General features: G+C 39.4%; 2 protein-coding genes across 2 annotated transcripts; both read left to right on the top strand.

The window, feature by feature from the left end:
* The first annotated feature begins 1,700 nt into the window (after nt 1-1,700).
* Nucleotides 1,701-5,030, top strand: LOC103712578 (pentatricopeptide repeat-containing protein At1g19720). Its single transcript, XM_008799137.4, has one exon. The coding sequence runs from the start codon at nt 1,786-1,788 to the stop codon at nt 4,486-4,488; it is 2,703 nt and encodes a 900-aa protein (XP_008797359.2). The 5' UTR covers nt 1,701-1,785; the 3' UTR covers nt 4,489-5,030.
* A 663-nt stretch (nt 5,031-5,693) lies between these two features.
* LOC103712579 (alanine aminotransferase 2-like) lies at nt 5,694-13,650 on the top strand. Its single transcript, XM_008799138.4, has 15 exons — nt 5,694-5,976; nt 7,550-7,600; nt 8,492-8,542; nt 8,681-8,746; nt 8,828-8,889; nt 10,247-10,325; nt 10,428-10,532; nt 10,630-10,740; nt 11,027-11,164; nt 11,694-11,768; nt 11,982-12,102; nt 12,197-12,351; nt 12,520-12,594; nt 12,867-13,070; nt 13,274-13,650. Exons 1-15 carry the CDS (start codon nt 5,794-5,796, stop codon nt 13,388-13,390), a joined length of 1,593 nt encoding a protein of 530 aa, XP_008797360.2. The 5' UTR covers nt 5,694-5,793; the 3' UTR covers nt 13,391-13,650.
* Nucleotides 13,651-15,337: the final 1,687 nt, after the last annotated feature.

A 15,337-nucleotide genomic window follows, 5' to 3' on the forward strand; every position in this document is an offset into this window, starting at 1 on the left:
AAAAAGCACTATGACTGCTCTTTTATGGAAGGATTTCTCTAAGATGTGAAATAAGGGAGCTCGTTTAAACTACCTCAATCTTCATGGGCTTAAGCCCGATGATAATGTCGGATGGTTCTTGGGTTTAACATGGTAAGTAAAGGTTCCATGTATTTTTCTAATTGGCGACCACCTATCTATAATAATTGGATTGCCGGGATCAAGGAGTTCAAGCTGTTTTACATACTGAAAAGTTCAGGTAAGTCATTAGCAGACTGTGCTTAAACAATTAGAACCTTAGAATGGCTAAAATCCCTGGTCAGCTGAGATTTTGGGACCGTAGCATCCTTAAAAAGTTTTTGCTCTATTTATCAGCAGGGACAAGGGACAAGGCTTGGTTTGCTGTAATTTAACTTGTTATGGAGTTGAAAGTTGGTATTTTACTGTTTTTTATGGGTGAACTTGGTGACAGGTTTGGATATATGGACGAATTCTTGGATCGATACCCTATACAAAAGTTTATGTTATCTTGATGGAGGCCTAGTCAGGTTGGATATAATCCAAGTTAGAAGTTAAAACACACATTCATTACCATATAAGAAATTAAAAATAACATGTCCTTCCAAACCAGATGTTGAAAATAAAATAGCTTTTTTTTTTTGGTACACCGGCACCTCACACAACACGCACATGAGTGCAACCAATAAAATTAGAAAAAAAAAATTAGCGAAGAGAGTAAGAAACATCCACTTGGTTCTTCTAGAGAAACTTACCAGAATGATGCGCCGCAAAGAAGACCATTCAGTCAGTCATATTGTTCGTCTTTCGGTAAACATGGGTGGTCCTGAAGGAGCCACATTCTCTCACAAGTTTCTGGATGTCGTGGAGCAGTAACTGTCCGTCTGCCACCATAGTCGAGTCCCCCTCGAGGAAGATACAAGCCGCACCCAGAATGTGCCTCACGTAAGAGATGCCCTTCCATGCCGCTCTCAACTCAACTTCAATGATAGAGGTATCAAAGATTCGCCGTCTCCCAACTGCTACAAGTCTAGAGCAGTGGTCCCTAATAGCAAAGCCCACCCTCCACTTTCTCCTTTCTTAACAACATTGCAGACGAAATTTACCCCTAAGGAATGGGGGCTCCCAGAAAATAAAAGCAAATCTGGTCGCTAAAGAAGTTGCACGACCACCGAGATGGTAGCCTAGTGGGAATGAGGCTTGTCTTCCACCAGGGTGGTTCAGGCTCAAAATGTGCGGCCGTCGATTAAATTCGGGGACCAGATGCCCCACGCCTGAATGCTGCTGGCGGGAGTGCTACTGGTCCGCTGGCAACCGGAGTAGTGCTGGGGTGACGTACTCACACGTGGGTAATCACAGGTGGGAAGGGCAACGGAAATTTGCAATCTGAATCGAACATGCTTCAGCGGGAAGGAGGCTCAGTGGGGGTTGCTATGCGGATGAGGTACTTCTCGCCTTCTTATTCCCCTTTTTTTTTTTTCCACCAAAAAAAGAAAAGAAAAAAAAAGAAGCTGGAGGTGAGAATAACTATCTAGTTCTTTAAGGGTTGATAATTCAGGGCTTATTTGGAGTCAAACCAAATGCGGGGAACCAATTTTTCCTTTGGAAAAAAGGGCAAAAAATAAGGTATTTTTGTGGAAAGCGTCCCTTTCATCACCCCCCACCTCTTCGAAAATCGAAATGGATGGCTCACCACCAGATAACTGCAAAAAAAATTAGGAAACAAAACCCCCCCCAAAAAAAAGGGGGTGAAGGAAGAGATTTCAGCATCTCCTTCCCTTCTTACCAATGGAAAATCCCTTCTTATCCTGCAACACCAAATACCCAGTCCCAACTCTCCTCTTCAAACACCAAAACCCGCCTCAAATCCCTGCAAATTCCATCAGAACCACCTCCTCACTCCCCCAAAACTCCACACTAAAACCATTACAATCACCCCCGCCTCCAAACCCCAACACCGCCGACCGCCAACTGAACCGCCTCCGCCGCCATGGGAAGCTCCAAGAAGCCATCTCTGCCCTGGAACAGGGGCCCCCCATCCGGCAGAGAACCTACACTTCCTTGCTCCAGTCCTGCATCGACTCGGACTCCATTGAGGAGGGACGGAGGCTTCACGCATCGATTGCGTTGGTGCGCGACCCAAATCCCTTCGTAGAGACCAAACTTGTCAGCATGTATGCGAAATGTGGCAGCTTGGAAGAAGCCCGCCGCGTGTTCGACGGAATGCCTGAGAGGAACCTCTTCACCTGGTCGGCGATGATCAGTGGCTATTCTCGGGAGCAAAGGTGGCAAGAGGTTGTCGACCTCTTCTTTCAGATGATGCATGAAGGTGTGAGTCCTGACTGCTTCTTGCTTCTGAAAGTTCTACAGGCGTGTGCAAATACTGGGGATTTGGAAACCGGGAGGTTGTTGCACTCCCTTGCGGTCCGAGGGGGGCATTTGGACTCAGTGGAGGGGACCCATCTGAGCAATTCGGTGTTGGCGATGTATGCTAAGTGTGGCGAATTGAGCATGGCAAGGAAGATTTTTGAGAATTTGGGTGCAAAGGATCGGGTGACATGGAATTCGATTATATCTGGGCATTGCCATTGGGGTGAAAATGAAGTGGCCCTTCAGTTTTTTGAACGGATGAGAGCTGAAGGAGTTAAACCGAGCATGGTTACATGGAATATATTGATAGCAAACTATATGCAGTCTGGTAGTCCTGAGCTTGCAATGGAACTTATGGAGCAGATGGAGAGTTATGGAGTCGTCCCGGATGTCTTTAGTTGGACTAGCTTGATTTCAGGTTTTGCTCGGAACAATAGGTTTAGTGAAGCATTGGATATTTTTCAGAAGATGCAACTCTCTGGGGTGGAACCAAATGGCATGACCATTGCAACTGCTATCTCGGCTTGCACCTCTTTGAAGGCTCTGAGCAAGGGAAAGGAGCTCCATTCATATGCTGTTAAGATAGGAAGTGCAGGCAGTGTTTTGGTGGCCAATTCATTGATTGATATGTATGCAAAATGTGGGAGACTTGTAGATGCTGAGAATGTCTTTGACCAAACAGCAGAAAAAGATGTCTTCACTTTGAATTCAATGATTGGAGGCTATGCACAAGCCAGATATTGTGGTAAAGCCTATGATCTCTTCTCGAAGATGGAGAGTTTAGGCATCCGGCGAAATGTGGTAACTTGGAATGCAATGATTTCTGGGTACATTCAAAATGGTGATGAGGACCGAGCCATGGAACTTTTCCAGAGGATGGAGATCGATGGAGTCAGGAAGAACACGGCTTCATGGAATACTCTCATTGCAGGTTCCTTGCATAATGGCCATGCAAATAAAGCCCTAAGGATATTTAGACAAATGCAGTTGAATTCTGTAAGGCCCAATATAGCTACCATCCTTAGCATCCTTCCAGCTTGTGCAAATTTAGTATCAGCTTGGAAGGTAAGGGAGATCCATGCTTGCATATTGCACAATAATTTGCAAACTGAGATCTCGATTGCAAATTCTCTCATAGATGCGTATACAAAATCTGGTGATTTAGGCAGTGCTCAAGTGGTATTTAATGGCCTTTCATTGAGGGATCTGATCTCCTGGAACTCGATGATTGCAGGCTCTGTTCTGCATGGATATTCTCTTGTTGCAAAGGATCTATTTGATCAGATGAAAGAGGAAGGCGTGAAGCCAAACCGAGCAACATTTTTGAGTATGATCAATGCCTATAGTCTTGAGGGAATGGTAACTGAAGGAAAGGAACTCTTCTCTAGCTTGGTAGAAGAACACCAGCTTGCTCCAGGCTTAGAACATTATGCTGCAATGGTAGATCTCTTTGGTCATTCTGGTAGACTTGAAGAAGCTTCCAATCTTATTGAGAAGATGCCAATTGAGCCTGACTCTACTGTCTGGAATGCATTGCTTGTTGCAGCCAGAATCTATGGCAATGTCAGGCTAGCAAATCTTGCAGCAGAACGTTTGGTAAAATTGGAACCGAGGAATCCCAGTATTCACAGGCTACTATCAAAAATACAAGCATTATGTGGGAAGCAGAGTGGCATGTTAAAACGGAGAAAGCCTAGGAAGGATAGCAAACTTGATAGTTCTCTTAGTTGTTGCTGGATTGAAGTTCGAAATAAGGTGTACAGCTTTGTAACAGGTGAGCAAGCTCATGTAGATTTGGAAAATAAGTTCGCTGGATTAAATGGCAATTCAGTTGATGTCGCGGTAGCACCACCTGCCTTTTATGATAATAGGCTTGAAATTGAGGAAGAAGAGGAAGAGACTGATGGCATACACAGTGAGAAGCTAGCTATTGCTTTCGCCATTTCCAACTCGCCAACAGTTAGAAGCATACGAATAATCAAGAGTGTAAGAATGTGTACAAATTGCCACAATGCTTGTAAGTTCATTTCAAAGGTATATCGGCGTGAAATATTGATTAAAGATCCCAAGTGTTTGCACCATTTCAAAGATGGGAAGTGTTCTTGTAGAGATTTCTGGTGAATCAGAAGAAGAAAACAAGATATCCTACTCTGCTAATTATTTGAAGTACAAATTTTATAGGCTGGGTTTTTTCTTCAAGTCTAGCTCAGAAGCTTGTGCATTTGTTTTTGTAATGTCTGCTAGAAAGTCTTGCTAAAATCTTGGTTGACAGACTCAAGCTTTGGCTCCCTGCATTTTTCTACTAAGGAGAGTGCAACTGATGCCGAAAGGGATGTTGGTAACCAAAAAATAAAAAAACTTGTGGCCTAAGCAGTCCAGCATGCTACAGTTACAAGACAAGTCTCTGATGATTAACCAACATGGGAAATGCATGAGTAGTTGAGATACAAGGGACCTTTTTTTTTCCTGGAGTCAAGAAGGAGAAAATCATCAAAATCTATCTACTTAGAATATTTGAAAATATAAAGTTGGCAAGTATAATTGCTATTCTAATTATATTATTTGTTTAAATCTGAATAGAGAAAATGGAAATTGCCACTGATATTCTCATTATATATGGCCCTTAGAATGAAATAATGGGTTAGTGATTGCTTCAATCAAAATTATTACAATGTGATCGAGGCTTTTGAAATCATTCAATCAGATGTTTTTGTAAATCTTCTTATTGAAATTCCTATTTTCTCTCTTTTAATATGAATAGCAAGCCTTTCCCCAAGGATAGCACCTTCAAGGGTTTAGGTTGGTCGAATTTAGGGTAAATTTTGGTTCGGTCAAAAATTCTAGTCCAAAGTTGACCAAAAGTAGAAATTGCGAACACAAATCCAATCCTATTGGTTTGAGCCAACCAAAGCAGATTAAAAACTTTTAAAAAAACTAAATACAATAATATATTTTTAACTTAAAACTACAATTAAGTGGCAAATAATAAGTTAATATGGAAATTTAGTTTTAATATCAGGAAAAAAAAAGCCTGTTCTACTAGAATAAAAGAGCAAGAACCAAGGAAACCTAGCCTGGCTTCCTAACCTGAGCTGTTTGCATTGCGAATTGGTCTCTATTTTTCATGTCAACTAATTGAATCCAAATCCACCCATCTTTTAGCATGACTGGGCTCAAGTTGACCCACCCAGTTGCATCAGCTCATCAAATCCCGCTCTAGCCGGTTCCTTTAGAAGCCCCTTGTTTGCGCGGCGCTGAACCTGGAAACACGTGTCAGCTGCTGCGTCTCTGGTAACCGCCCTCGCTTGGGGGAAGGCAGGGAGAGGGTTTTTGATACTTTTGTGTCCTTGTGATTTTAATCGCCAGGGGAGAGGCCTTTCTCGGACGTGTCGACGAGCCGCGTTTGAAAGCCTTTCCACGGCCACCATGCGCAGGCTCGCCATAGATAGAGCCAAGAGACTTCTCTTTGGCTCCTTCCTCTCCTCGTCTCAATCCTCTCTCGCTCCTGGTCCCTCTTCCTCTTGCTTTCCCTTCTCTCCGTTCTCTTCCGAGGCCGCCATGTCTCTCTCTAAGTTTCCTCCCATTACCGTCGAAACCATCAATCCAAAGGTGCGATCTTTTCTCTTTTGGACCATCAATCCCCTTTGGGTTTCTTCTTTCCGCTCCCTCCCTGGCCTTCCTAGTTCTTTTACTTGTTGGGAGAATTTGACTTTTCTTTATCCTTTTTTATTTAATGCATCAAGGTGGCTTTTTTTACTGCATGCATGGGCTCTAAGTTGTGTCCCCTTTTCATGAATTTCATCGTGTGCTGATATTAGTTTGACGACTAAATCTTTCATATTTTCATTGCATGTCTCGATTTTAATTCATGTGCCCATGTTGTAAATTCTGTTCCGTGCTTATTTTTGTGGCGTTTGGATTAGTGGACTGCTTGTAAGCTGTTTTACCATTGTAGTGTTGATTGACCCAAAATGATATCCTCATCTCACATTGTAAAATTGGTCTTTCATTGAATTGTTTTGGTTTACTTGTTTATGCTTATCATCTGATCTCCGTCTTTGCATTATTTAGTTAGACTGACAAATTCCATCTTTGTCTTCCGGTATCAAATTGGATTATTGTTATCTGTTATGCATAACTTATGTTTCAGCATTGTTTTTTTTTTTTTTAATAACCTGCATGCCTTGTGTTTCTGCATTGTTTTTTTTTTTTTCGGAATAACCTCTGAGTGCACGAGTTTTTTTGTCTTTCCATACTTATCTTCTAAAGGGACCATGCATGTTTCCCTTGTTTGTTCTCATTCTTTGTGGGTGAATTCTTAGTTCATTTTTGTTCAGCTTTATGTTTCCCATATTCGTTCTTCATTCTTTTTGGATAAATTCTTAGCTCATTTTTGTTCTGTGCAAGTGTTATTTTGTTTGTTGATATGATTTACATTTTCTTGATTTCTACCTATTTTTCCCTTCTCTAATATGATTGTCACGATTTGTTAGACATAAATATACTTGATGCTTTACCTTGTACAATTGACATATTTCTACATCTGATTTAGTTTGCTTTTTGATTTTTTTCTGTTAGCATGTAACATTTTTTTTAAACAAAATTTTCTTCTAGATTCTGCTGACTTGGATTTGCTTTTGTTGCCTTCTGTGCATTCATAGTTCCTTATGTTTGGTAGATCATTCATGTGATTATCTGGATTTTCATTTCACCAATCGGCTTCTTTTTCTTGCCTTCAATACATCACAGCTGATTTTTTGTAGTCTAAAATATCTAATACTTGCATATTTGGTTTTCCTGTAGCAATATTCGAGTTAGATGTTATCTGCTTTTTTTTTTTTTTTTTGCTGTATATGAACTTTGTCTTGAAGAAAATTTTCTAAGCAGTAACTACTAGGTATAAAGTTTGAAATTTTTACAACAATATATCAAAATAATCCTGGTTGGCATATTTGGTTCATGCTGTGTGCCTCTTGGCCTTTTATTGTTGTGCTCGGGAAATGGTCATAGACAGTGCTTCCTAAACTTGACATGCATCTCTTGCACATAACCATTTTGAGTTGGATATATAGTTCTTCTACAACCTCATATGTTGGGTAGAACCTCAGTTTCTGTGGCAGTTTTTCACCACGTTGCCAGTCTGTTTAACTTTTACACGCTACACTAACCTTTTCCACTGCAGGTTAAAAAATGTGAATATGCCGTCCGTGGAGAGATTGTTAGCCATGCCCAGGTACTCCAGAACCCTGCTGTCTACTATTTTGTGCAAATTCTTCTCTCTAGTGATCTAGTTCCTACCGGATGATATTTAAAGTTAGTCAAAAAAATTACACATGGAAACATCTTATGGCTAGGGTTGTGCACTAAATCAGCTTACAATCCAAAGAATGAAAGAACAACTGATAACAGAACATCTCCACTCAGTCACCCTGACAACTAGGCATAGTTTAACAAGTTTCCGTTTACTATTTCTTCCACCTTTTTGTGCATCCCTTGTAAAGAATCTACTGGAGGATATCAAGATGATTCACATTGTTCTTAAACACTGAGCCTTGTTCCAACTATTTGGTTCAACATTGCATACCCTCACATTGTTCTTAAACACTGAGCCTTGTTCCAACTATTTGGTTCAACATTACATACCCTTAATGACTGTTAATTGTTACAGCAAGTGTTACTGCAAGCTATTCATAATCATTTCTCGCAATATCCAAATTGAATAGCTCTATTCTTATGGCCTCTAATTTGATCACTGAAAGTTAGTTTCTTGATGAACGAGAGCCAAAAAAAATAATCTTTTCGAATAAGATTTATAAAAGTTGAAATACATACAGCAGCACGTGGCTCCCTTTCTGAAGTGTTTTGACTGATATTCTCATAGAATATATAAGTCCAGCATATTGTATGCTTGCCTAAAGAGTACTGATGCTGGTTTTTTGTAGTAAATTAGATTTTGCCAATAAAATATAGGACTTTTCCCTCGTAGTTATTTCTTTCTTCTTTACTTGACCATACATACTCATAGAATGTGTTAAATCTTTAGCTCATTACTGAAAAGTCCACATGAATATCTCCAAAATATCATGTTTCATTAAGAAAAATTGCCTACTTCCCTTATATGCAGCGCTTGCAACAAGAGCTACAAACAAAACCAGGTTCGCATCCTTTTGAAGAGGTATATTTTCCCTATGTTTTTCTTATGTTACACTTGTAGGATAGTTTTGTGATGATTTTCCACTTCGAAAGTGTGTGTCTATGTAGTCCCGGATATATTTTTACAGTTCAATGTTATGTTCTTGTTTTCTTCTGGTAGATACTCTATTGCAATATTGGAAATCCTCAAGCTCTTGGTCAGCAGCCAATTACATTTTTTCGAGAGGTTGGTTTATTGTGACTCAGTTGAAGTCAGACTTGTGTGTGGACACCAATTTCTTCCAGATGCTTATATGGGCTCTGTCAGGTTCTTGCTTTATGCAATTATCCAGCTCTCTTGGACAGAGATGAAACTCATGCTTTATTCAGGTACTTGAGCAACTAAACTCGTATTTATGGGCATCATAAACAAAGATGAGTCATCACAACTTTGGTGTTCAAATGGTAAACTGTGAGATAAGGTGAAGTTGATCTTGAAATGGGCATTTTTAATATGATCCGTGGATACCATATATAATAATAATTTCCATTTAAAAATTCTCTATGATATGCTGCTGAGACTTTGAGGCTGGACTTGTGAAGCCATCTTTACCAAACAATCTTATCAAGGGCTGCATTTGCTGACCTGGCAATCGTTTTTAGATCCTTCTTTCTCTCAACTTTCAGCCATGGTGTTTTAAACATATCTTCCTCATTCCCTTATCAAATCTGAGCTCATTCCATTACCAGATTCTCATAAACTCTGTTGCACATGCTTGTACCTTAACAATCGATTCACCACCTTGGCATTGGTTGGTACTCCAATGGTTCCTTTACTGTACTGGTTCCTTGTCTTGTTCTTCCTAGTTTCATTACACATCTGCCTTTATGTCCTCATCTGTACTGATATTGTGTGCTTGAACCTTCGTTTTCTTCATCGTTCTATATCATACAACACTGTAGGCCTTCTTGCTATCCTATAAAATTTCTCCTTGAATCTGAAAGGCAAGCGTTGATTGCATAACCCAAAGTCACCTCTTGACTTCATCCGTCTTTTAGTATCTCAGTTCTTAATGTAAAGATGCAAGACAAACAAAAATAGAATCTATTGACCATTATCCTTGGTCAGGGATAAGAATTTTAAGAATTTGTTCCTTATGTAGGTGTCCATTAGACCTAGACATTTACCTTCTCTATTTTGTTTATTTAATGGAATGCTGAAAATCTGAAAAAGAAGCACTCTGACAGCTGGTCATGTTACCAGACCAAAGTTCGCATATTGGTCTTTGAATTGAAGTTGATGCATCTCCCGTTTGGGAACCAAAATATTATAATTTTGACCACCACCTCTGGTTTTTGTGCCTTATCTAGTCCATATAATCCATAACTGTTACGTGTATGTTAATAGCGGGTACCTCAAGCAACTTTTTTATTTTTTGAGCTATTCTGGTGCTTATTCATTAGAACTTCCAAGTCATCTTGGCTCTGTCAAAATCTCTAATCTCACCTATATTCTTTAATTTAGTATAGTGCTCACCGACTAATTTAGTTGGAACTTATATCATTATGGTAATTTAGGAAATTAGCCCTGCATCAAGTTCATCCAAATTTGCAGTACTCAATTATTCAGTTAAAGCTGTATGCCATGTGGCTCTGTCAACTCATGCCTTAACCATGTCAAGAAGAAATTCCACTAATGTGTATGTATTCATGAACAATGAACTGAAAATTCTATATTTTACTGCAGCTCGGATGCCATAGCGAAAGCCTGGGAAATTCTAGACCTGATTCCAGATAGAGCTACTGGTGCATATAGTCATAGCCAGGTAAGAGCGTACTCGATTTGTCTTCACGACTGTCTTTTATTTATTTATTTTTTCTAAATTTTTAACTCATGAGTGTGAGTGACATTGGTGGTTCTTATTCAGGGTATCAAAGGCTTGCGTGAAGCAATTGCAGTGGGAATTGCTGAACGCGATGGTTTTCCTGCTAAGGCCGATGACATTTTCTTAACAGATGGAGCAAGCCCTGCAGTAACCTTTCAAGCTTACCCAACCTTTTTTTGTTTAATAACTTTCATGGTATACATGAACATGATGGAGCTGCCGGTTACTCTTTTGCCCCCCCCAGGTGCATATGATGATGCAGTTATTGATAAGATCAGAGGAAGATGGCATTCTCTGCCCCATCCCGCAGTACCCCTTGTACTCTGCCTCGATTGCCCTTCATGGTGGCTGTCTTGTATGTTTCTTACGCAGTTATTAAAATGCATTTCATGAAACTGAATACTATTTTATGGTTATACTTAGCACTTTATCGATAGGTCATTGCGTGTGCATATTCAATTCCTTTTCTATATATGTATATCCTCAACATGGTATGCAGACAAGTTCCACTTCCAGATATAAATAAATCAGATTTCCAGTTATACAATCTGGAGTTTCAGGAAATTTGAGTTTCTTTTTTAAGGTGTCTCATTCGATTTAAATGATCGCTGTATAAACTGAAAGAATTGCACGTTCTCCAGGTTCCATATTACCTTGATGAGGCAAAAGGATGGGGGCTGGAGATTTTTGAGCTTAAGAAGCAACTGCAAGCTGCTAGGACCCAAAATATATGTGTTAGAGCATTAGTGGTCATAAATCCTGGAAATCCAACTGGACAGGTTTGTGCTGACCTTATTTTGGTTTATGTAGACCTTAGGAGGTAACAAGAAGAAGAAATCTTCCTTTTAGGCATTTTAGAGAATCATATATATATATATATATATTGTAATTGGTAGACAGTAATCTGCTTATGCCTTTTCTTGGAAATCAAGTGTTTTGACATCTTGCATGTGTGAATCTATAACCCTCCATAGTATAAAGAATGTGTCAGTGTTTGTAACTAGGATCCACTATGCTTGGAATGCCACTTTGGCAATATATGCTTGTGACTGTAGTTAGCCGGGCCAACATGTGTTAGCTTGCCTCCCCAGTATGTGGGTTCTAAATTTTTAGTTTCTGATAATATGATTCCATCTCCTGGCAAAATGCTTGTCCAAAGTTTATGCCCTTTATACTGGGCAAGCGCGCGCATAGTTTTTCTTAAATGTTCGCTACATCAAGTGGAGGATATAAAAAGATTTCTTTATTTTAATAGCAGCAGCAGTGGCAGTGGCAGTAACAGTTATAGAATGGTGTGATTTTCTTCAGGTTCTCTCAGAAGAAAACCAAAAGGAGATAGTCGAATTTTGCAGAAATGAGGGTTTGGTTCTTCTGGCTGATGAGGTTGGTTGCTAGATGCACTATGCCTCCTACTTGTAAATATATAAGTGCATCATTTCCTTCCATGATAGATCATGTTATGTGCAAACAGGTGAAGTGATATTATACCTAGTGATGTAAGAAGGCTAAAATATAGCATGGGAAATGTGTATTGATTTCAAGTTCATTGAGCTATCTCTCTTTCTTAAATAAGGTGATGTTTTGTACCTTTAACAGGTATACCAAGAAAATATATATGCTGACAACAAGAAATTTAACTCTTTCAAAAAGATTTCAAGGTCAATGGGGTACAGTGGAGATGACCTTTCTTTAGTATCATTTCAATCAGTTTCTAAAGGTATTCATTTCTTCTTGATAAAACTTGTGTTTAACCATTATTTGAGATGCCCTCGCCCTTTTGGATCAAAGCTGATGACTAATGTTTATGTCAGGATATTATGGAGAATGTGGAAAAAGAGGAGGATACATGGAGGTGACTGGTTTGAGTCCTGATGTAAAAGAACAGATTTACAAGGTGGCCTCTGTAAATCTTTGCTCAAACATCTCCGGTCAGATTCTTGCAAGCCTTGTCATGAATCCACCAAAGGTGAAATTTATGTTCCTTCTCAATTAGCTTTCCGACAAGAACTAGTGAAGTGTAGAAAAGTTCTCAGTAGAAAAACTGAAAAAAATCATGCAGAACTAAGTAATTGAAGTTCCATATATGTTGGCTTTAGCGAATGATGATAAGAAATAGCCTGGTTCTGTTTTGCAGGTCGGAGACGAATCTTATGAATCTTACATTGCAGAAAGAGATGAGATTCTTTCATCTTTAGCAAGGCGTGCAAAGGTAATTCTGATAGTTGAATATTGTTTGTCCTCCATGACCCTACTTCACTTTGAAAGAGATGTTATGCTTGAATAATCTCAATGGAAAATTAGTCTTTTGTTTTGTTTTGATTATGTTATATTTCAGCAGTTGCAACAGAACAATTCCATTCAGAAGATATACTCCACTTAACAATTGACTATTTTGTTGGCAAAGCGAACGAAATAAAACAAGACCAAGACTCATTTTCAAAGCATGTCATTTATATTGTCTTCTACCATTATTTGACCCAGGCACTAGAAGATGCTTTCAACAGTTTAGAAGGCGTGACATGCAACAAGGCAGAGGGAGCCATGTATCTCTTCCCACGTCTTCACCTGCCTCAAAAGGCAATCAAAGCTGCTGAAGCTGTTAAGACTGCCCCTGATGCATACTATGCACACCGCCTTCTTGATGCCACTGGAATTGTCGTTGTTCCTGGATCAGGGTTTGGACAGGTTACGTACTTGCAACTAAATATTAGATACAGAGATCCGAGGGAGATGAGTATCCTTATTCTGCATAGTGGTGTTTATCTGAGGCATGACATGATGTTTCTAAGATCCTATAGTTGCAGTTATCTGTTATTGGCCAATATATGCAGCATATCCAAGTTGGATGGTGTTACTGACACTGTTTTCTTCTGCTTGCTGTGTGCAAGGTCCCTGGAACATGGCATATCAGATCCACAATCCTCCCACAGGAAGATAAGATTCCAGCTATCCTTTCCCGGCTCAAAGCTTTCCATGAAGCATTCATGGATGAGTTTCGTGACTAAGGTGTTGCCTAAACTATCATCATAGCATATTAAAGATGTCATCCTTTATTTACTGGCTATGGTTGGGAGCAAGGCTTATCGTAAATTTTATACAAGTAGCAGACTGTTGTCATCTTCTTGGGTGCATCCTTGTGAAGTCCCTAAGGTTTATTGAATTTTTGTCAAAAACTCGTAAAATAAAATACTTTCTGGGACAGTTTGTTGTTAATAATTTTCTCGAACAGTTTTCGATGTCTTGAAAGGTTGCTTCTCCTGCATCACATTCCAGTGATTTTGTTTGGTACTGTTCCTAGAGATCTTAGAGATAACTTGTTTGCTGATGCATCTTCATGTTCTTCATTTAACCAAAAAGCAAGAAAAAGTTTCTTCTCCTTTCAACAAATGGATGATAGTGGAGATAATAGTGTCTAGCAAGCCATGGTGGCTCTAGAGTTTCTGGGATGACACAAAAAGAAAGGAGAGAAATGGATGGAGGATGGAGAAATGGATGGAGTTTTTTCCATTGTCTGCTCCAACCCATCTCTTCAGGGTCTAAAACCCTAGATAGCTTGAAACAGAGAAATGGATGGAGGATGGAGAAAAAACAGAATTAAAGTTTTCTAGGTATAGATAAAAGGGTGTAATGTATTATCACACCCTTTTATTTGTTTTATTAGAAAGAAAGTGAATATTGGCAAAAGAGGAGTTTCTTTTTAAATATTCATGAATTTAATCTATAGCTGCTTCAGTCCAGCTTGGTATACCATTGACAATCAATTTAAATCAACTTCTCAGTGGCTTCCTATGGTTTCTCTAATGGTTTGCCAACTATATTTAGATTTTGTATAGAAGTTACGGGAGAGAAATCAGTCCAAGAGAATGGTTGATATAGGTATTAGTGAGTTGCCTTCATAGAATCAAATGGAAGGATTATGGCTATCTGTTCTTCGGATCACCTTCCAGATTCACCCATTGAGCTTATCTGCGTCACCTGCAACGGAGAAAAATACCAAGCATATAGAGTTGGAAGGGAGGAAAAGATCAGTCTGTAGGGCCATAGATGAATTTGCATAGTATTGAACAGATCCTTTTTTTTTCCTTTTGAGCAATGCTATGTTCTTTAGAGCAGTGCTATGATGATTCAGAAAAGCTCACTAGTTTACAGCTTTCCCCTTGCCATGAACCAAGTCAAAAAGAACAATGGGATTGCAAGACAAGACGCCAGCTAGGTGAATCTAAAGCAGTAAACTTTTTTCTAATATGGCAAACCAGAGAGATGGTTCTTTCTTGAAACCATGATTGCAAGCTTGCAGTGGCCGATTAAAAGGCCTGGAGAGCTCTGGGCATGGCTTCCTAGTTTTTCTAATGAAGTTTTAACTGAGAGAGAGAGAGAGAGAGATCACCTATTTGTGCATTAATCTAATGCAGAAAGGTGAGCGATCAGAACCTACACACACTTAATGGAGCATTCCAATTTAGGTGACGAGCTTCTAGCTGAGAGTATTTCAGCTGCTTATTATGTGCTAAGATTTGCAAAATGCATCAACAATGAAAACTGATTCACAAGATCAAGGGATCCACCTTCACTATAATTGGGCATAGTAGATGCATCATCCAAGAATTAAACTAGAATATCTAGTTGTGATGCAAACAGGTGTGACCGCTAAGACGAACACAATTTCACCATCACAAATCTTATAATTGCATCTCTTCATGTAACAAGAGGAGCACGATCTGCTCCGGGTTGTCGCCATGAACTTCGACACATTAACAATTGACTTGGAATGGTGTTCTAAAATGCAAATAGCTCATTATGATTGCTAACAAGTCCTCTCCTATCCAAGATTTAAAATGCTAAACCAACAAACGGCTATAACACAAGATTTGTGGAGCACTTTGAGATTTGTGGAGGTGCATGGATGAGAGGGGATGATGTGCTTTGAATAATCTTTTTTCCTCATTCTTAAT

The sequence above is a fragment of the Phoenix dactylifera genome, chromosome 8, assembly GCF_009389715.1.
Source record: "Phoenix dactylifera cultivar Barhee BC4 chromosome 8, palm_55x_up_171113_PBpolish2nd_filt_p, whole genome shotgun sequence".
Lineage (NCBI taxonomy): Eukaryota > Viridiplantae > Streptophyta > Magnoliopsida > Arecales > Arecaceae > Phoenix > Phoenix dactylifera.

Coding starts and splice junctions, on each gene's coding strand:
- LOC103712578 (XM_008799137.4), top strand. CDS start 1,786: ATGGAAAATCCCTTCTTATCCTGCAACACCAAATACCCAGTCCCAACT.
- LOC103712579 (XM_008799138.4), top strand. CDS start 5,794: ATGCGCAGGCTCGCCATAGATAGAGCCAAGAGACTTCTCTTTGGCTCC. Junction 12,103..12,196: donor ATTTCAATCAGTTTCTAAAG/GTATTCATTTCT, acceptor TGTTTATGTCAG/GATATTATGGAGAATGTGGA. Junction 12,595..12,866: donor CTTTAGCAAGGCGTGCAAAG/GTAATTCTGATA, acceptor TATTTGACCCAG/GCACTAGAAGATGCTTTCAA.